The sequence below is a fragment of the Arvicola amphibius genome, chromosome 9 (genome assembly GCF_903992535.2).
Source record: "Arvicola amphibius chromosome 9, mArvAmp1.2, whole genome shotgun sequence".
Taxonomy (NCBI): Eukaryota; Metazoa; Chordata; class Mammalia; order Rodentia; family Cricetidae; genus Arvicola; species Arvicola amphibius.
The window spans coordinates 43412186-43433637 of NC_052055.2; the positions used below are offsets into that span (position 1 = coordinate 43412186).

The 21452-nt window shown below is 49.3% G+C and overlaps 1 protein-coding gene across 2 annotated transcripts in view; it reads left to right on the top strand.

Moving 5' to 3' along the window:
- Positions 1 to 542: 542 nt before the first annotated feature.
- The window catches only part of Fam118a (family with sequence similarity 118 member A), a 28476-nt gene continuing 7566 nt past the window's right edge, over positions 543 to 21452 (top strand). The window contains exons 1-8 of one of the 2 annotated variants that reach the window (XM_038344106.1): positions 597 to 641; positions 8139 to 8307; positions 10413 to 10468; positions 10953 to 11205; positions 13960 to 14181; positions 16120 to 16248; positions 18236 to 18521; positions 20106 to 20138. In XM_038344106.1, coding sequence (XP_038200034.1) covers positions 10422 to 10468; positions 10953 to 11205; positions 13960 to 14181; positions 16120 to 16248; positions 18236 to 18521; positions 20106 to 20138 — 970 coding nt within the window. In that variant the 5' untranslated portion in view covers positions 597 to 641; positions 8139 to 8307; positions 10413 to 10421. Of the gene's footprint in view, positions 642 to 8138; positions 8308 to 10412; positions 10469 to 10952; positions 11206 to 13959; positions 14182 to 16119; positions 16249 to 18235; positions 18522 to 20105; positions 20139 to 21452 lie in introns of both variants that reach the window. The other variant, XM_038344105.1, reaches the window with a different exon arrangement.

Consider the following 21452-nt stretch of genomic DNA (forward strand, 5'->3'; position numbering starts at 1 on the left):
TCCTTGGACCAGAGCCTAAACTAGACGTGTCCAAGATAGACCCCGGGGCACACCAGGGAGGGCCAAGTGCCAGATCTGGCACGAGTTGGAAGAGAAGGTCACTGCGGGAAAGCAAACTGAGCCCAGTAGGGGCACAGGCGGTGCAGCCTGTGGCTTGAGGTGCCGAGTGCCGAGCTGGACGCGGCTGCCTATGGTGGTTCCGACCGCATTCGACGACCTTTGCGTTTTCACAGGGCCGTCCAGGTGCGCAGACAGGAAAACTGAGGACGCAAAGCAGTGTAAGGGAGCCCAGCCGTAAGCTGGTCAGTCGTTTAGTTCTGGCTCTCCCTGTACACGACTGCGCAGAAGGCCCGGTGGCAGCCTCCTGGGGGCGGGGCGTACCACGACCCCGCCCCTCCAGGCGGGGCTTCCCGTTTCCGCGGGGCCGTTGATTTCAGGGCGGAACGTTCGCGCGAGGAGTGCGCGCGCGCGGGGGGAAGGCATTGAGGGGACGCTGCGGGCTCGGCTCGGCAGGCTCCGCGTGGTGCGCGCGCAGCGCCATCCGGCGCACCGCCCGGCGGCTCCACCCAGCCCGAGGGGCGCGGCCTGGGTGGGAGGCGGCAAGAGCGCGAGCGACACTTGGCGACTCCGCTGTGCGGCAGGTGAGGCGGCGGGTCGGGGCCGGGTGCCAGCATTCTGTGTCTCCCCAGCCCTCAGGACCCGCCCTGAGCGCTCGGGACCCCAGTTCCCTCTGATGTCCTGGGGACCCCTATCTCCGGCATCCCCTGAGACTGCCCGGATCCGCGGCCACCTATAGACTGGACCACCTTTTAATCCCGGGAACCCCCTGCCCCCAGACCTCCAGTTTCCCCTAGACTCATCACACAGAGGACCTCGGCGTCTTCAAGGCCTGAGACCCTGCCACCTTCTGCTCCACATGCCCCACCGAGTCCCCTCTGGCCCCGCCCCCAAACCTCCTCGGGTCTCCCCGGCCGGTGGACTCCCCAACCTTTCTTGGGTGGAGGTATTCAGAGTCATCTCTCCCCAGAGTCCTTCCTGCCTCCTGCTCTTTAACTTGAGGTTCACAGAGCCTTGACGCTTCTCCTAGAGTGTCGTTTATGTTTGTGATTTGTTAACAGGAATAAAAGTAGCAACATGCGACAGGTCAGTGGAGGGCCATGTATAACCAAAGAGGAGGTGAGATGTGCTCCCAGTGCGGTGGAGGCCAGTGTGGGACCGCACTTTAACTCGTGAGACCCATATGGTAGAGAGGCGTCGTCGCTGGGAGTGAAGGAGTTGGGGAGATGAAGGCTCTTTTAGGTTGTGTCCTTAGTGCGTGGTAGTTTCTGTTACCACACACAGCCCACCAAAGCCAGTCCAAGAGAACAAGGCTTAATTATGGTGGCCTAGTTGCTGGGAAGATGGCAACCTGAAGGACCATCCTGGGACCTTGATTTAGGGGCGGCTTCCATAGGACATGTAAGTCTGTGGCTGTCTTCCCCGAGGTGGAGGTTTGGGGCCAAAAGGTACACATGTTATCCTTTTCAGTCCTGGAACTCTCCAGAACAATGATTACCATTTCCTCAGGCTATTGTCATTGATCAACAGGTCTGGACTTGTGAAACAGTGGACAGTCTGGTGCCCTGAAGCACTGCTACAAAAAAGAACGTACTTGATCTGATGCTTGTGAAAGACAAGGGTCAGACCTTGTTAAAGAGGGAGTGGGTGCCCTATGTGATCCAGTGTGCTTGGTGCTGGAGGCAGAGGGCACAGCCCCAGCTGTGTGGTACATGGTATTTACTGTGCAATGACCTTAAAGGCAGCTGAGGTGGGATTCTATTTTTTTTTTTTCAAGACAGGGTTTCTCTGTAGCTTTGAAGCCTGTCCTGGAACTAGCTCTTGTAGATCAGGCTGGCCTGGAACTCACAGAGATTCTCTTATCTCTGCCTTTCAAGTGCTGGGATTAAAGGTGTGTGCCACCACTGCCCAGCCTGGGGTGGGATTCTTGAGAATAGACTATGGTGAAGGGAAGGGATGTGAGAAGTGAAAGAGAAGCAGACTCTCAGAGGTTGAGAAGTTGTTGAGGGTCATTTCGGACAAAGTGACAGAAGGGCTGAAAATATAGGCTGAGATATAGGCCCAGCACAGCAGAGTTTAGAGCCTTGAGGAGTGGGGGGGGGCAGAGCTTAGTCCTTGTACTGGTGATAAAGAGAAAGGAGGAAGCCACAGCCTCGTTCTCTTGGGCTTTCTTCAATGACTGCTTCTGCCATTACTTAGAGTAGACACGGATCTAGCCGTAGAAGGAAGGAAGGATGAAGGCAGTGAGGGAAGTGTTCTTAGTTGAGACCATGATGGAAGAGATAGCAAGAGGGCCTGAGCCAGAAACTGGCATTGAGCTCCCTGTGCTGAGCAGAGGCCTGGGTGGTTTAGGGGAACAGGAGGCCATTAAAGGGCTTATGGAGGAGTGAAGTAGCTTGTATGTTTTTTGTTTTTGGTGTGTGTTGGCAGCAAGAGACACCACGAAGTCAGACAGAATGCAGCAGAACTCAGATGAGAACTTTACTGGAGAGGAGGGGTGCAGAGGTGGCCTCTGAGCATGAGTGCAAGAAAGACTGTTGTGGAATATTCTTTTGTACTGTCTGAAGATACGTCACTGTGATTGGTTTAATGTAGCTGGTATGTTTTTGGTTTTGGGGTGTGTGTGTGTGTGTGTGCGCGCGCGCTCATGTGTGTGTAGCAGGTTGGAGGGCAGGGGACAGTGCATACATCTGTGTGCATGTGGAGGCCAGATGACAATCTTGGGCGTCGTTCCTCAGGTGCTGCTGCTTGTGTTATTTGGAGGCAGGGTCTCTCACTGGCCTAGAATTTATTAATTAGGCAAGGCTGGCTGGTTGAGGAGCTCCAAGGACCTACCAGTCTCTGCCATCCCAGCAGTGGATCATTAGTGTACACCAGCACAGGAGACACTTTTTCAAAAGTTGTGGCGAGGATCAAACTCAGGCCTTATGTTTACAGGCCCAATGACTGACTGATGGAGCCAGTCCTGGTTTACATATTTTCCCAATGGTCACTTTTGTTGTTGCAGAGACTTGCTTGTAGGAAGCGAGACAGACCCAGGTGGTGTGGTTCAAAAGCTCTTTAGGACTTAACTAAGCTTCTGAAAATCTGGGCCCAGGACCGGGGCACTGGCGTGGGAACTTCTTAGGTGAGATTCGATCTGTTTGCTCTTAGGTCATAGTCACCATAGTGCCTCTCCAGGGTGACTGTCTGCTACCTGCATAGGAGACAGGCTTCCAACGGGGATGAGGGCCTAATTCTTAGAGGTCAGCTGGGGACCCTTGAAGGAAATGGAAAGGTGCTGAAGGGGACACACGTGGATGTGTCAGCGTTGTCCTCCGTGGGACTGGAGGGGCTGAAGCTGCAAAATCAGTGTCTAGACAAGCACTTTAAGGCAGGGACACAGTGTAGACTGTGGGTTTAGAGATCATGAAGAACAGTGGACGAAGCCTGGACTTGGGAGGCAGAGAGGGAACTGGAGATAACCTGGTGCAGGGGGATTTTCTGTGGCCACCACAGTACTCTGTGGTAGAGTAACTGGACACCAGCCACACATGGCTGGCAGTCACTTAGAGTACGCCTACAGTAACAGGACTGGATTTTAATGGATTAAATCTAGGGTCGTGCAAAGCGTGCGCTGTAAATTTCTCTAGTGTTGTCCCATGGAATGCCTCTGGCTACCTGGGAGGTGTGCACACTTCCTCTTTCTCGTCCAGGAACAGACTTAGGCTGTGTCGGCTGTAGACAGCACAGCACACCTATATTGGCTGGAGCTTTCTGTGTTGCTTTCCTTTCCCCAGAGCCTTCTGCCTGAAAAAGTGGCCACACCTCTTCTCCTTTAGCCCTCCTTATCAGTTCTGCTAAGGTTACTGCAGGCAGCTGTGTGATAGCACTGTCTATGCTAGCTGGCTGGCTGTGCGTGTCTGTTCCTCCCAACTTCCCTTATGTCCTGTTTCTGGGGAATGACTGAAGGCCAGCAAGCTAAACAGAGCAGCCAACCCAGGGGCCCAGGTATTGGAATGAACATGACAGGGAGTCTTGAGGTTGCAGGGGTTCAGACAGTGCCTGGGATAGTCATAGGAGTCCGGGGTGCCAGCCAGGAGCGAGTTATTGCTGTCCCCAATGCCTGGGGAGATGTTGACCAAATTATTAGAGGCTCAGCTTTCACCTCAGAAAAATGAGGGCATTTGGCATTATATAAACCTTAAGATCCTTCCAGCTCTAAAATTTTGTGATTTTTAAGTTGCTTCTGCATCTTCCTGGGGTTAGAGGGGTCATTCGGGTTCTGTTTGGGGTGTTTTACCATTACTGACTTACTAAGTTAATACAAACAGCTGTGTTATGGGATGTGTCACCCCTGATGGGCAGACTAAAGCAGTGCCGTGGGAGGCGGGTTCCTGGGAGAGCATCCGTGTATTATTTGTCCTCCCAGCAATCTGGTGTTAGGATGGGCAAGACTGCAGCTTGGTGGATTGGACTCAGCGTGAGTGGTGCAGGAAAGCTGTTGGCACTGAAAGATGGAATGAGATTATGCATGCAGAGTGCTTCGTGTTTTGCCCTCAAAGCAGCAGTAATCGATGTTTATTTTTATTTTTATTTTTTTATTTTTTGGGCATGCTCTCAAGTCCAGACTTGCCTTAAACTTAATATATAGCTAAGGATCACTTCAAACTCTACTCTCTAAAGTTCTGGGACTGCAGGTGTGTGCCAGCATGTCTGGATAATGCTGTCCTTAGGAGGAACTGTGATCTTAAGCATTTTGGTTTTGGTACTGGTGGGATTTTTTGCTTTTTCTTTATTAGAATGTGTGTGTGATGCGTGTGAGTGCACGTGGCACAGCATGTGCGAAGTGAGTGGACAACCTGTGAAATTGTTTCTCGCACCCACCTGTTTTGGTGGGTGAGACAGGGTTTCTCTGTTATGCAGCTATTTCTTAATTTGGGCTCAAATATGTAAGCAGCTTGGGAGCACTGCTTTCAAGACGCCAGTTAGCACATTTTTGTTTTGTTTTGAGAAAGTGTCTACAGGGCCCTGGAACTCACTACAGAGATCACTAGGTTGGCCTTGAACTCACAGAGATCCACCTACCTCTGCAGCCTGAGTGCTGAGATCAAAGGCACTGGCTACTGCCCAGCTGTAGATGGATTTTCTGTTGTTACTTCTTTTAAAGGTTGGTCTTGTGGCGTGTGCTCAAGGTCAGGGTTTGTGTCTCCTGTAAATCGTTTTAAAGTATGTGTTTGTGTTCCCCAGAGGCCAGGGGAAGGTGTCAGATGTCACTCTCTGCCTTATTCCTTATAAAATGGCTCTCACTGAATCAAGTTCCAGGACTCTTCCAGGCTCTGCCCTCTACAAAGGTGGGTGCTGGAGGTCCTAGTTCTTGTGCAGCAAGTAATTTTACCTACTGAGCCGTCCCCCCAGCCCCATTGTTTCTGTTTTAGGGTCTCACTTTGTAGCTTAGGCTGGCCTGGAATTCACAATGTGGACCACGGTGGCCTTAATTTAAACTTTTGATATCTTTCTTCTGCTTAAGCTTCCTGGTTGCTAGAATTGCAGGCATGAGCAACCATGCTTGGCTGTCTTTGTTGGGGGAGGGGATACATGAGCAGCCATGCTTGGCTGTCTTTGTGCGGGGGAGGGGTGGGGGCTGGAGGGATGTTGAGGTCATCTCATGCTGAATGCCCAGACTGGCCTTTTACTCGGCAGATGGCCACAAGTGCCTGCTGTGTAGCTGCTCAGGTCTTGGTGTAGTGAATACACCAAGTGGCAGAGACCAGCTTCCTCTTCTCTTTTGCTTTTTTGAGATAAGGGCTTGCCATGTAGCCTGGGCTGCCCTGGAACTCATTGTGTAGATAAGTGATTATCTTAAACTTGAAGTGATCCTTCTGCCTCTGCCTCCCAAGAGCTAGGATTAAAGGAATGGCCACCATGCTCCATGTTAACCTTCTCTGAGGACTTACAGGCTTTGGGTCTATGGTGGTTTGAATAAAAATGGCCCCCGCAGGCTCATATATTTAATGGTTAGACACCAGGGAGCTGCTTGAGAAAGACTGGGAAGTGTGGTCTTGTTCTTGGGCCTTCAGAAGAGAGCTCATTGCTGGCCGCACTGATCTTGTCTGACTGTAAGTGGTCCTTTTCATGTGTCACGTTTATTACAGACTACAGATGAGTTACAGGTCTGCGCTTGGCTGTGGTGCTGGGGATGGGAGGCAGGGAAGGCATCATGGATGCTAGCTGCCTAGGCTCTACCACTGAACTACCTCTTTCTCCATGTAAGTGTCTGTCCTCAGAGGTACTACTGCCCGCTTGATATTTAAATGTGAGCCTGCCCCCGCTGCTGGGGGAAGGGGGTAGGTTTTGAGTATCTGTTCACCTTCCCTTTGGTGTGATGGAACTGTGCAGCCTATAGCTGCACATCTTCCTGCAGGACTGTGTGTGCGTGTGAGATGCTAGAATCTAGGGCTTTGAGCCTAGTGGGCAAGCCTTGATTACTGAGCTGTAACTTCCTGCATCTTTGTACTTAAAGCCTGTAGAATGCTTGTTTGGTGTAGCACTGGCTGGCCACAAACTCACAGAGATCTTCCTTCCTCTGCCTCCTGAGTGCCAAGGCTTGCACAGACTTGGACTTAATTATTTGTTATGGCACTTTTAATATAGCCCCCACCCCACCTCGCCTTATGGGCACTCTCATGACGACTTTGACTTGTTCATTCTCCTCTCTGATCTTTGTGAATGTAGAACCTTGGTGGTAGCCAGCCTTTAAAATAAGGCTGCTTGTATAACTTGGGCTAGGCCTGGCTGAGCAAAGCTCCACCAGCCATACTGGGTAGCTCACACAGTGCTCTTGGACCTGAATGGTTCAGGGTAGCCTTGCTCCTCAGCTGGGTGATGCTCATTCTCCCAGGAGGCTGGTCTGTCTTTCCAGGGTTGAGTTGCAGAGGACAGGCTGCACTGCCCAGTGCTTGTCAGACTTTCATTTGTATCCCATTTGGTGGTGTGCAAATAGCCAAAGAAATCACAACGCTACGACCAGAGTCGTGTAAGGTGTGGCTATCTGGAGGCCTGATGGGAATTGTCAGTGGTCCACCATGGTGGGTCGGAGGTGTGTTCCTCATCACAGCTGTATGAAGATGACCAGTTCCTCTTCTCTAGTCTGTCATCTTTTGGACTCTGATGAACATTGTAAAAACTAAATGTTTTTAAAATTTATATATTTTACTTAATGTGTATGTGTGTCAGTGTGGGAGTATATGCGTATGAGGCAGGTGCCTGCGGAGGTCAGAGGGGTTAGAGCCGCTGGAGCTGGGAACTCCTATGAGCCACCTGGCGCAGGTGCGGGACCAAAGTCTGTAAGAACAGTATATGCTCTTAAGCACTGAGCCATATCTCAGCCCTTCTAAATAGATGATGACACATATTTAGTGCTGGATGCCAAGGAATAAAATTTTTAAAAAAATCAAGGCAGTTTAGCTACTATAGAGCTCATTTGCGTAAAATAGCTGTGATTTCTTATTCTAGGCACAAAACATTCTGCTGAGACTTTGCTGAAGGTTTTAGATTAAAAAAGGACAGTAACTGCTTCTAAGAGTCTGCTTTGGACCTGATCTTACATTTAGAAAACACCGGTAGGTTTTTATGAAACAGGAATGGGTTGCTATGATGACTTGGCTTTGAGACTGCAAACTGGTGACGACACGGTCACCTAGGAAACGGAAAGCTGCAGCATCCGAGAGGCCTGCGAAGGGTTTTGTTGCTGTTGTCTGGAATGTGATTGGCTTAGAGGAGTGGCCGTTGAGGAGGGAAAGGAACACCAGAGGTAGAATGGCCTCCAGAAACTTCTAGGCACAGATCAAGCTGGGCAAATCTCCCGCTTGGGCCTTGGTTTAAAAACAAAGGGGAGATTTGGGCACTCTGGATTATTATGAGTTTGGCGCTGATCTTTTGGCTGCTGAAAAACAGGAAATGAGGTAATGTCTTTAAGCATGTAGTGTTTATAAAGAACTGTAAATGTCTAAATATGGACAGCTATGCAGTTTATCACCGCGCGGTTCCTGTGCTGAGTCTAAGTGTCTTGTGCGTCCCCTGCTGGTTGCTTTCATCCCTAGAGGTCCACAGCAGCCTAAAAGCCCAGAAGTCCCTCTCCCTGCCAGGTGGGACTCCCTGTGAGACTGCACGTGCTGACTGCAGAGACCTTTCCAGACCACCCAACTCAGACCGAGACAGAGCCGAGCAGGAGCCAGCCACAGTGTGCCTGCCCAGAGCAAGTTCTCTCCTGTGAGTGTCTCGTTCTCTCGGAGAACTGAAATCATTTGTTTTTGTGTTACTTTGCTGAGGTCTGGGTAAATGTGTTTGGATGTTAACTGTGATACCTACGGTGTATGGAGAACAAAAACAGTTGAATAGTAGGAAGGAGCTAGAGAGTTTTCAAGTTCAGGCTGTGTCATTTCTAAGGCATGCTGGCTGCTTGTGCCTGTTTGAGGTCAGCTGTAAACTGCTGGGTAGAGGTGGTCCCCCAGGCAGGAAATATAACCACTCTGAAGACACCTTATTTTGGTGGCCTTGAGTGAGTCCGCTTCTGTTAACTTCAAACAGGAAGTGCAGCAGCATCTCAGTGTGCTGTCTTTCAGGGACTCCCTCCCCCCACTCCTGTCCTCTGCTCTCAGCTGTGGAGCACAGCTCAGTTGCTTGGTCCAGCATTTTGGTTTGTAGAGCACTTTCTCTCTGGAGAGGACTGAGCGGGGAAGTTTGGCCAGTTATAGGAATCTGTACCTTAGAGTTGGTAACAGAATCGATGACTGTGAATCCGCTCATTGGACTCTTGGGGTGGGACTTATGGGCTTTGTGTGCAGCGGACAGACAGGTTATGTGAAATGGAATACTTGTGATTTGCCTTAAAAAATCTCTAATAGAGCCGGGCAGTGGTGGCGCATGCCTTTAATTCCAGCACTCAGGAGGCAGAGGCAGGCGGATCTCTGTGAGTTCGAGGCCAGCCTGGGCCACAAGAGTTACTTCCAGGACAGGCTTCAAAGCTATAGAGAAACCCTGTCTCGAAAAACCACTCTTCTCACCCAAAAAAGAAAAATCTCTAATAGGTCACAAAAACAAAGTAGACTTGGCCATGTGTGGGGACTGCAGTGAGGTGGGCACCCACACTCCGCCAGCCCTTCTTTCCTTGGGGCAGGTGGCATTCTCGCCAGTTTCACTGCTTTGGTCCATGGACTAGTTTCTTAGCACTGAAGAAAGGTCAGGGACCCTTGGGGACTTTGGAAGCCGTGGGTGCCCCTCTCCATGGAGGGAGGATGGATGCATCACATGTTTCCAGGGGTGACTGCAGGATCCTGTTTCTCCATCTTGAGAGTAGAACCTGTAGACCCATTGAGCTTTGTGGTTTCTCCTGGTGCCCTAATTCTAATTAAAGAGGAAAAGGATTAGAATGTGCATAACAGTTTTCAATCTGGAGGGGTTGGCAGGGCTGGTGTTCCTCCCACCGCTGACCCTCCGAGGAGCACTGTTGCTTGGGGGGGGGGTGTTGCTGATGAGTGGAGGGCTCCTAAGCCTCATTTGTTTTGAGCTGGAGTCTCTACTAGTTTAGGTGGGCCTTTAGATCAGGGTCCTTCTGCTTGTGCCCTTCTAACTGATGGGATTGTCGGTGTGCCCTGCTCATATCTTTAACTCAGCAGTTCTGCCACTCAGAGGGCTGTCCTCGATAGACAGGGTCAGAGTCATTACAAATTTTGCACACAGGCTGCTCCCCATGCTCCTGGTGTCTTCCATTAGTGAAGGACTATTGAAGATGGTGTTATCAGTCAGGGTACTGTGACCCTACACGTGTGACTTAATTTGAATTTTGAATAGTTTCTGATAACACAGGACTAAAATTAGGATATGTGCTAGGCTCTCAAATTACATGAAAAATATCAGTAAAAATCCTGGTGGAAAATGGGCAAATGTACCATAATTCTCAGTGATAGTAGGATGTAGGCCTTCAAATTCTCTGCATAGTTCCTTGTTTACAGTAAACATTAGTTCTAGAATCAAGGGAGCAGGAATTGGGAAAAGTGTAGTGTGGATGATTTTTGTCTTAAAGAGACACAGGGTAAAAAACACACAGTGTGGAACTAGCTCACAAGAGCTGCTCACTCTGCCTGCTGTGTGACTCTTTCCTTTCTGTCTGGCACGAGACCCGTGGCAGCCAGGCAAGGGTGGCAGTGGCGCGGAGGAGCTGTGCACAGTCTTTTCATGGGTGGCATTCTTCGGGTGTTCTATAGGTGGAGAGTCAGGACCTTTGATTTCAACCCCATCCTTTACTGTCTTCCAGGGTACTCGTAAAAAGTCTTTCCTCTGGGGAGTAGAAACTGCTCTAATGAATTTCTCTTTAGGATTCACAGATGGAGTCAGTGGAAAAGACAACGAACAGAAGTGAACAGAAATCAAGGTAAATAAAGTCAGTTAGGATATAAAGGGACTGTGCTGGGAGGAGAACCCAGAGCTGCCTACCATGGTCTCCTCCAACGCAAGAAACATCCCAGAAAGTGGCTTTCTACTCACAGAAGCCATCCGGGCCCCATCTCCAAACCAAGCAACATGAAACTGGAGGGTGGGGAGGGGCCGAGGACTGTGAGTGGCCAGCAGGTCCACTTACTGGCAAGCGATGCCGAATGAGCAGCTGCCCCTGGAGAACACTGTAGGTTTTTGGTGGCAGAGAACCCGCATTTTGTCATTTGTTCTCACAGTGTTTACGAGCTACATTCAGCTTCACAGACACCGTCATGTAAATGTCGCAGTGGGCAACAGGAACTTTGTCTCCTGGTAGTGAATGGAAGGGCAAATGTTTGACCTGAACATTCTAGATGTTTCTAGACTGGAAGCTTGCAGTACTTCCAAGCTGACTGTTGTCTTCCTCCCTTGTTTTTAAATAGAAAGTTTTTAAAGAGCCTCATTAGGAAGCAACCTCAGGACCTGCTCCTGGTCATCGGGACTGGTGTGAGCGCAGCGGTGGCCCCTGGGATCCGCGCGCTCTGCTCTTGGCGGAGCTGTATCGAGGCAGTCATCGAGGCTGCGGAGCAGCTGGAGGTTCTGCATCCTGGGGACGTTGCCGAGTTCCGGAGGAAGGTGATGAAGGACCGGGACCTGCTGGTTGTGGCCCATGATCTGATCCGGAAAATGTCACCTGTGAGTCTCAAACACAGGACTTGCTTTGGGGTCTAGGCCAGGGTGAACACTAGGTCTCCATGAGCAGAGGTACTCCTTTTTGAGTACTCAGCCTAGCAGGTCGCCATCTTTTTTTGAGACAGGGTTTCTCTGTGTAGCCCTGGCTGTCTTAGAACTCTTTCTGTAGACCAGGCTGGCCTTGAATACGAGATCTGCCTACCTCTGCTTCCCAAGTGCTGGGATTAAAGGTGTGCACCATGCCCAGCAGGATGCCACCCTTTTAACCCCCTGACATTGGGCTGCCTGCAAGTGCTGGATATTGTCATGCTGTATTGTTGGTATGAGGTTTGTGAGGTGCTGTGAATGTTGTGTTGGCTAATCACACCTCTCTAGATGATAGTGGTCCTCAGAAGACATTTTCAGGTGGGGAGTCCGTGCTGTTTGCTAAGTAGAAGTGACACAGCAGAGTGGGAGCGTAGTCGGTGATGCAGGAGACAGTTAATTAGAGGCTGCCGCCAGCTCGTGGGTGTCTGTATCTGGTGGGTGCTGAGCACCGTGTGTGAAGCTGGAGTGGGCTGCTTCCCACTGGTCTGTGCTCCTGCAGTCAGCGTTTAGAGGAGGGGAGGAAACTGGAGATGGGAGCCCAGGGAAGAGGTTAAGAATGTGAAATGGTCAGCGCAAAGGGCAGGGGAGGTTCTGGGTTAGAAGATACCCCAAAGGGTGTGGTTTTAGTATGTTAGTAACTCTCATTTGTACACTGAAACCTGGGGGCGCAACCTAGGAGAGTGCAAGAGCTCCATGGTTTGGGGGACCTGGGCTCTGCCACCCTCAACATGAAGTTCCCTGTCTTTGCACAAAGTCAGCTGCCTGACTGTCGTCCGTCCCCCCCCCCCCGCGCTCCTTTCACTGGGCAGTGGGAGACAGGACTGTCAGCCCTCACCCTTCCATGGCTTCCCTTGATTCCCTTGGTCAGTGTTTTCACGCCAGTGCTGACCTCACCTTCCCAGGCTGTTCCAAGTGTGAGTGTTCTGTTCATGAGGGACAGCTGCCCTTGTAGGCAGGGGCTGGCCCAAACCTGACCTGCTAGCCATCTTTATAAACTTGTTTTGGCATGTGGCCTTACTCTCTTGCTGGCACACTGTCTGTGGCTGCTTTCCTGTCCAGAGGCCAGCCTGAGTAGTTACAGTAGGAACTGTGGGCACAGGCCTAAAAGGTTGGTAGACAGCGGGTGCTGACCCCTTCTTTTTTTTTTTTTTTTTTTTTTGGTTTTTCGAGACAGGGTTTCTCTGTGGCTTTGGAGCCTGTCCTGGAACTAGCTCTTGTAGACCAGGCTGGTCTTGAACTCACAGAGATCCGCCTGCCTCTGCCTCCCGAGTGCTGGGATTAAAGGCATGCGCCACCACCGCCCGGCCCTGACCCCTTCCTTATACAAGAAGATGAAGGCTAAATCTGTGGATGGCTGGGCAGCACTGAGGGTGTGTGGCTCATGCAAAGAGAGGCTGTCATGTTGATCATTGTTGGTCAAGAAATGTGTCTGAAGTGCTGTCTGTTACTTCTTAGCCTGTGCACTGTTCTCAACCTCCTAAGGAGTCAGGTGAGATGGTCAGCAGGCCTTTCCTGCTGTGCTGGCAGGTTTTTGAGGCGGCTCTGGTGCCATGGATAAAGATAAGCAGGCACTGCAGGGGAGTGTCCACAGAAATGAGATACCCCACAGCCTCCTAGGAGGAGGAGGGTTTAAGGTGGCTCTGTGACTTGAGGGCCTTTGAGGTCGTGCTGACTGTGAGACTAAGTGCTGCTGTAGGAAGCTGCTCTTCCTGGGGAGCGTGTGACCTCTTGACCCCTATGTATGTCCAGCTCAGCCCTATCACTCTGGTTCCTTACAGCAAACTCTGCTGCCACCACTTCTCCCTGCTCACGCCCTTAGCTCCCTTCCTTCTCTGCCCCACTTGGGGAAAGTAGAGACTCTTTAAATTTATTTTATTTATTTATTTTTTATTTACCTCATAACCTGGCTCTGCTTATCTGGTTATCCCCTGCTAATTTTTCCCCTCCCTCTCCTAGCCACACGTGGGCTCTTTTCTGTCCTTGAACCCTTTTTCACTAATACCCCAGTGCCTTTGTACTTGCTCTGTGTGCTTACAACATTCCCGAGAACTACCAGCTCCTTCAGGTCTCTGCCGGGACATTGGCTTTTCCAAGAGGCCTATTGGGCCCTTGACTGCCCACTCTGCCCCCAGGGCACCTACACCCTCCTCTCTGCCTTGCTTTCCCATGGGATTTATTGCTGTAGTGTTGCATCCTGGCACGTGAGCTGTCCTCCTTCTTAGAGGCTGCCTTCCTTCTCTCTTCTTATAAGAATGTGCCCCTACTCATGTACCATATCTTTGTCACAGTGGAGCTCTGGTGTTCCTAACTTCTTTTGTTGTTTTGAGACAGGGTCTCTCTATGTAGACCTGGCTGGCCTGTAATTCACTATGAAGACCAGATCGGTCTCAGACTCACAGAGATATGCCTGCTTCTGTCGTGTGCATCGTCACACCCAGCTTGTGTTCCTTTTTTTCGAGATGGGGTTTCTCTTTGTAGTCTCTGGCTGTCCTGGAACTCATTCTGTACACCAGGCTGGCCTCAAACTCACAGAGATCCACCTGTCTCTGCCTCCTGAGTGCTGGGATTGAGGGCTTGCTTATCGTTTCAGAGGGTGAGCATGGCAAAGGAAGGAGGGCAGGCATGGCACTGCTCTGCATGTGTTCCTAACTCTTGTCTACCCCTCCACAGCGCACAGGCGACACCAAGCCCAACTTCTTCCAGGATTGCCTAATGGAGATTTTTGACAGCTTGGAACAGCATATCCAGAACCCTGTGGTGCTACAGTCCATCCTCAGCCTGATGGACAGAGGTACCATGGTGCTGACTACTAACTATGACAACTTGCTGGAGATCTTTGGGCAGCAGCAGAGCAAGCCCATGGAGTCCCTGGACTTGAAGGACAAGACAAAGGTATGGGCTGGGTGGGCAGGAGTCAGGGAAGTCATTGCTGTGGACATGTTGCTGGCGTCTGCATTGAAACAAGACACTGGGCTCCTCCTAGATGCCACTCCGCCATTTCCTCCAGCAGCCTGGGAGTTGTGCCCTTCCCTTCTTGTGGTGCTTGCTTTTGTCCATTTGTACGCCCCTTTCATGGCCCGTCCTCTGCCCTGCCACCGTTTCTTGTCTACATTAGTTTACTAGCAGTCACGGTGGGAATACGGCGGTAAAGCAAGTGCAAAAGGAAATGATTTTATTTCTCCCAGTGTGGATTTTTACTTGCACAATTGGGATTGCAATGTATGTAAACATTTCAATCCTGCTTTTACTTTTTTCCCTTAATACTTATTTTGGAGACAGGGTCTTAACTATATTGCTCAGGCAGATTTCATACTTGGGATCCACGTGCCTTTGCTTTCAAGTACTGGGGTTACAGATGCGTAGCACTGTGCCTTGCTTCCACTAGCTATGTAGTTGTAGCTGGGCTGCAGCTCAGTATATTGACCATGCTGGCTTTGAATTCATAGCAGTTCTCCTGCCTTTGCCTCCCAGGCTACTCCATGATAGCCAGCTTAATTAAGCTATTTGTCTTACTTACTGTTCTATTGCTGTGACGAGACACCATGACTAAGGTACCTTGTTAGAAGAAAGCATTTATTTGAGGGCTTGCTTATAGTTCCAGAGGATGAGTCTGTGACCGTCATGGTAGAGAGCATGGCAGAAGGCAGGCAGGCATTGCACTAAGCCGTAGCTCAGAGCTTACATCTGATCTACATTTTGGAGGCAGAGACAGACAGACAGACAGGGCCTGGTGTGGGCTTTTGAAACCTTAAAGCTCACCCATTGTGACACCTCTCCCAACAAAGCCACACCTCCTAATCCTTCCCAAACCGTTCGAACTGGAGACCACGTATTCAAACTGTATACGAGTATATGGGCCTATGAGAGCCATTCCCATTCAAACTGTATTCTTTTTATTTTAAAAAGAACAAATACAGATTTATTAAGGAAAAGGGAGGAAGAATTCTGATAGCGTGTTCTAAGGGAGAAGTGCCCAGTTGTTGACAGTGGTTTGCCCTGGTGTGGTGTACCTGTAATCCTCGTGCTAGAAGGCCATCATAGGGCTCCAGCTCTGTGGAGCAGCCATGCTCTACCCCTTGCCAGCAGTGGAGGTCTTAAAGACAAAGCAAGTAGGCATTAGCGCTTTGGAGGCTGAGGTAGGAGGATCACTGTGAATTTGAGCCTGTCCCGAGCTACATAGTGAGTTTGAGGCAGTTCTGGGGGCCTGTCTTAAATTCAAACTAAAACAAAAAAGCCATGCATTTCCCTGTCTGGGAGGTGAAAATCCTAGTTGTTTCCCCTCTGTCGCTGAGGTTGAACATAGTTTCACTTTAGGAGCCATTTTCATTTTTGGCATGCTTGTGCCTTTTGTGATATGCACATGTTGTGGGTTATTAGGGATTTCCATTGCCACCTGTGCTGGTGGATAACAGAGCTGGTTTGTGGCTCAGGCTCCTGGCTTTAGAACACTTCATCTAGCTTGTGTGAAGGAGGACCTGGGTTTTACCTGCATCACCATGAAACAAAAATGGAAACAAACACAGCAACAACCCCTGCAACAACCCAGAATGATTAACTGCATAGAACTGCAGAAGGCCCCTTCTCCCGCATAGTCACAGCAGCAGAGTTACACTCCTCAGACTGTCTTTAAAGATCTCGCTGAGTTCTGGAGCCTGTCCTGGAACTAGCTCTTGTAGACCAGGCTGGCCTCGAACTCAGAGATCCGCCTGCCTCAGCCACAGTTTGTTTTAAAGGTATGAGTAGAAACATTTACCTTTTCAGGTAGTTTTATTTTTTTCTTGTTTGAAGTAACACCATGCTGTTTCTTTGTCTTGGTTTGGTTTTTGATAGGTCCTTCAGTGGGCAAGAGGCCACATCAAGTATGGAGTTCTTCATATTCATGGCTTGTACACAGACCCCTGTGGGATGGTCCTGGATCCATCGGGCTATAAAGACGTCACTCAAGACCCAGAAGTAATGGTATGCTAGTTTTCATAAGCCTTGCGTGCCTGTTCTGGGGAGTCTCTGGTGGCGAGCAGCCGTCTAGCTGTGGCTGAGTGTTTCCCAGGCACTGGTCCTCTGTTGACCCTCCCTCCACATGGTTGCTGGGGATAGAATTATGTTTTCCTGTTCTTAGCTATGTTAACTGTGCCCTAAGATGGTGCCTGCATTTTGAGTAGATGCTCAGGACATACTTGCTGGAGGAGGAAATGTGTGCTTCCTTAGAAAGTACAGAACCTCTCTCTTGGTGCCAGCAGTAGCTCACAGTGATTACTTTGCCAGGGACTTGGCAGGAACCTTGCTTGATGCTGGCAGTCTGTGATCTTCCTCTGTTTTTCCCTCTTGGTCAGTTCTGTGTTTACGCAGGTGTTCAGTCTTCAGTCCTCACCTTTCTTACACAGCTGTCTCTTCAGCTTTCCAAACCTCATTTTAAAATTCGGCTAAGAATGGAGCTCTGGCTGAGCTCCTGCCCAGCATGTGCATGCCCTTAGTTCCATGCCAGCATGCATGGCAGACTAAACCAGTTAACACCTCATTTTCGGGCAGCCTTTCTTCACTTTTGAAAGTTGTAGAGTTTTTGTTTGTTTGTTTTGTTTTTTTATATAGGGTCTCTCTATAGAGCCCTAGCTGTCCTGGAACTCACTACGTAGGCCAGGCTGGCCTTGAACTCAGAGATCTGCCTGTTACTGAGTTACTGCCTGAGTGCTGGAATTAAATGTATTTGCTACCACATCCAGCTTTCTTAATTTTTTAAACAAAGAGTTGTGTGTGTGTGTTCATAATGAGTGCAGGTGTGTGTGTGTGTGTGTGTGTGTGTGTGTGTGTACATAGTGAGTGCAGGTGCCCCCAGAGGCATTGGATCCCTTGGAGCTGGAGTTACAGGTGGTTGAGCTACCTGCCATGAGTGCTAGGAACTGAACAGGGTCCTCTAGGAGAGCTCCCATTGCTCCTTCCTAACTACCTGCAAGCCTTTCTTGATGTCCTCACAGATGTCCACGTCAAGTGTGTGGAAAAGCCCTGTCTTGGCAATGTTGCCAAGCTTTTCTGCCCTAGCCACCACCCTCTCTCATTTCTGAGATGGCGTCTCCTTTAGTCTATCTGACTTTAAACTTGCTAAGTATCTTTGAACTCTTGGTCTTCCTGCCTTTACCTCCCAAGTGCTGGGATTACAAGCATGTGCCATCATAGGCTATCTATGATAGACTCTGACTTGAGGCTGTGTTCACTTGTAATATTCCCTGGGCCAGGTACATGTTCCCCAGAGCTCTCTCTGGATTCTGCAGCAGGGATTGTGTCGCTCCCCAGAATTTATCTACCCCTATCCTGCTGTGGGAGGCAGTTCATCCATCTATTCATTGCTTTCAGGGTGTTGCATGTATACAACTTTGAACTGAGCAAAATTTTTTGAGATAGGGTCTTACTATGTAGCCCCACCTGGCCTGGTACTTGCTACATAGACCAGGCTGGCCTGGAACTCACACAGAGATCCACCTGCTACTGCCTACCTAGTGCTAGGATTAAAGGTGTATGCTACCATACCCAGTAGAACTGTGAACTTTTTAATGTTTTTGTTTCATGTTTTAGTAATTTCTGATTGTATGTAAGTCTAGGAATTGACTTGGGTGAGTCAATCTGGCAAGCCATAGGTGTACCATAGGCTGTCCTCGCTGTGAGATGTATTCGTGCTGGGCAGGTTGGCCGGTGCCCAGGCTCTGCTGGTTCTTTTCCTGGTCCCTCCGAAGAGGTGGATCTCAGCCTAGCTGCACTCTGGTTGCACAGATCACTGCATGGGGTCAATCTGAGTATGTCAAGAGCTCATAGCCTTTCAGAGCTCCTCAGGGTGGCTCTTGGGAAGCCTGGTGGGTACAGGATAGGATGTAAATGGATATATAGGTACCTTTGTGTTAGCTGTGAGCTCTTGCTGTCTTCACAGAGGTGTCTTCCTTTGTTTATTGACTTTCCCCAGGAAGTCCTGCAAAACTTGTACCGCACCAAGTCTTTCCTGTTTGTGGGCTGTGGAGAGACCCTGCGCGACCAGATATTCCAAGCTCTCTTCTTATACTCGGTGCCAAACAAGGTGGACTTAGAGCACTACATGGTAGTGCTCAAGGAAAACGAAGACCACTTCTTCAAGCATCAAGCAGACATGCTTCTGCATGGAATTAAAGTGGTATCCTATGGGGGCTGTTTTGATCTTTTCCCAGGCTATGTGCAAGACCTTGCCACTCAGATCTGCAAACAACGAAGTCCAGGTGTGGAGTTCTGTCGTTACTTTCCAAGCACAATTTTTTGCTTCTTCCTTCAGTTGTTCCTCCTCTCGTATTATAAAACTTACCAGTTACCAATAATCTAGTTAGGTTTTAATGCCTCTAAATTTGATGATACTGACAGTCTGTAAGTAGAACATGAGACTGCTCACAAATGTGGGACACACTGATTCCTATTTCAGGCCAAGTTTTATTGGTTGTGATACTTAAGCCATAACATGTGAATAGCATAGACCTTCATCTTGTCACTCCATTTTAAAAGCTAAACCTTGAAAAGCACAAAAAGTGTCTGGTGGCTTTGAGTTTTCTTTCCTCAGAGCACATCTCTGCTGGGTGAGGTGCAGCGTGCGTCTCATTTGTGCTCTTTGGCCTTTCTAGGGAATTACAGCTCTGCCAGTTTAAACCACGGTAATGCAAATACTGAGCGAGTCACTTTTACATGAGTAAAGTAATGCTTTTGAATTCAGTGGCATAAAACACAGATGATAGCAAGCATGGAAAGTTCTGTATTGACTGGCCTTTCACGGTAACAGGAAACCCAGAGGCTTTCCACATGGTGGAATGAGGTTAGCAGAGACCAGGGAGAGACAGCTGCACATAGTACAGGAGCCGTGCGTTTCTGCCGCTGGCGTTTCGACTGTGAAATGCTGAGTAGGTGTATAATTAGGGTGGTCGTCAGTTTCTCATGGGGAGTAGGGACAAGACAATTCATGTTATGGAGCAATGTCACGCACACCTACCAATTTTATATTTTTGCCATTATTATTTTGTTTGAGACAGGGTCTCACTATTTTTCTCTGGCTGTCTGGGAACTCACAGAGATCCGCCTGCCTCTGCCTCCCATATGCTGAGATTAAAGGCATGCACAACCATGCCCAGCTGCCCTTATTTTTTAATATCAGAACCTTTTGCTACTTAGATGATTTTAAGAGTTACCAGCTGAGGGAGGTGAGTATTTACTCAGTGTGTGCCAGAACTTTGAAGCTGGGATTTGATCCTGGACTAACAGACAGAAATGTCTTGGTTCCAGTTGTGTGCATGGGTCTTCAGAAACCTCCCTCATCCTGCCCACCTCTGTCCTGCCCACCACTTCTTCAGGCTCCCCAGCCATGACTCCCTAGAAGACAGCACCCAGCCACTGAGCATGGTATATAGAGTAAGCAGCTAAATTGCTTCCCAGCCCCAGTGAAGCTCATTTTCCAGAACCTGGTAGCTGAATGGACTCAGAGCTGCTAGAGAGTAAAAGGTCACTGAGGTTTTCATCTGTGCCTGTCATGAGTGTTCTCTCCTGATGGGCAAGGATGCCTCCTGACAGTGAAAGTGACTGTCTCACTCCATGTGCCTGCAGCTCCAGTTGTTTCACATGGTCATGCAGTGAGCTCTTGCAGCCATCCTGCTAGGTGAAGAAGGGAGTGACGCAGGCATTGCTCCATGGCTGGCATGCGATGCAATTGTTACAGAAGCCTGTTCCAAGCAATAGATGGCCGTGGGGTGGCCTGTGCCATAATTGCAGGCCTGAGGAGGAGTACTCCAAGTCTTGGCTTTGCTGACTGTTTCCTCTCTTCGCAGATGCTGAGCGAGTGGACAGCACTACCTTATTGGGTAAAGCAGATCTTTACTTTTGCTCACCTGACTTTTGCTTCCAAATTCTACTGGTCACCATTGGTAAAATCACGAAAGTGTTCCTTACATTCAATAAGATGACGTATTAGATAGCACAGAAAGGACAGTGCCTTCAGATGGTTCTTGCCATGGTAAAGGCACAAACAAAAGTCCATTCCTCACTGGGAAGCACAGCCTAATAATGGGCTGTCTGCTGACACTGGAGAATAATTTCTGCCCTAGAACCAAGAGTTACAGGAAGTGAGAGCAATGCTCTGTTTGCATTATGTCATTCAGTGAAGGATCCAGTAATCTAGGGTGACCTGCCCCTTACTTAAACTTTTGTATAAATATATATTCTTTTAGTACTTGTTTGAAGTATGGATGCTCTTGTTGGGTTTGGTACTACTAATTTTTAAACTAATGAGTTAGCAGCTACCACCATCTTCCAGTGGGCAAATTAAGCAGGAGTGTCTCTACTGCCTTAGTCAGCTGGGCTAAAAAAGATTCTAACCCGTGAGTGCTCAGGAGCCTCTGTGCAGCCTGCCATTGCTGTGTGTTGGGCCAGCTAGTACCCGTCCATGTCAGTGGTGGAGTTGGCTCAGCCCAGAAGTGGTAAGAGCTGTCCTCTGCCCCCCATGTCTATGTGAAAGGGTGTTATTTTTGCTGTGTTTTCCCTTTTAGTGTGAATCCAAGAATTATAATTTTCCTTTGAAAGCAGCAGTAACTTGGATGATAAAATATGCAGTACATGGCAGGGAATAAAATCAGATTCAGAAATTGACTCCTAGAAATAGATTCATCCTATAATAGTATGTTAGCACATGACAAAATATTTGGGAACACTCGAGGAAGGACTTGCCATTAGTTTCTGAGGTTTCAGCCCGTGGTCACATGGCTCCCTTACTTCTGTCCTGTGCATGATGAGAGTACAGAGTACAGAGGAGAGTGAGGAACAGGGCGTGCTCCCAGCATAGCCCACCTGACAGCCCATTCAGTACAGGCTCCGAGCACACTGGCTGGGTTACAGTGAGAACATCTGGTAGTTTGAATAGGATGTTCCCTGCAAGTCCTAGGCATTTGAATACTTGGTTTCCGGTTGGTGGCGGTGTCCTGGGAGCTTAGGAAGTGTGGTCTTGCTGGAAGACATGTGTCTCTGAGTGATGAGTAGGTTTTGAGGCTTCAAAGCCACAGGCCATTCCCAGTTCTTGCTCCTTCCTGCTTGCAGTTAGAGATGTGAGCTCCCGGCTTCTGCTCCAGCCACCATGTCTGCTCGTTGCCATGCTTCCCTGCCATGATGTTTATAGACCCTAA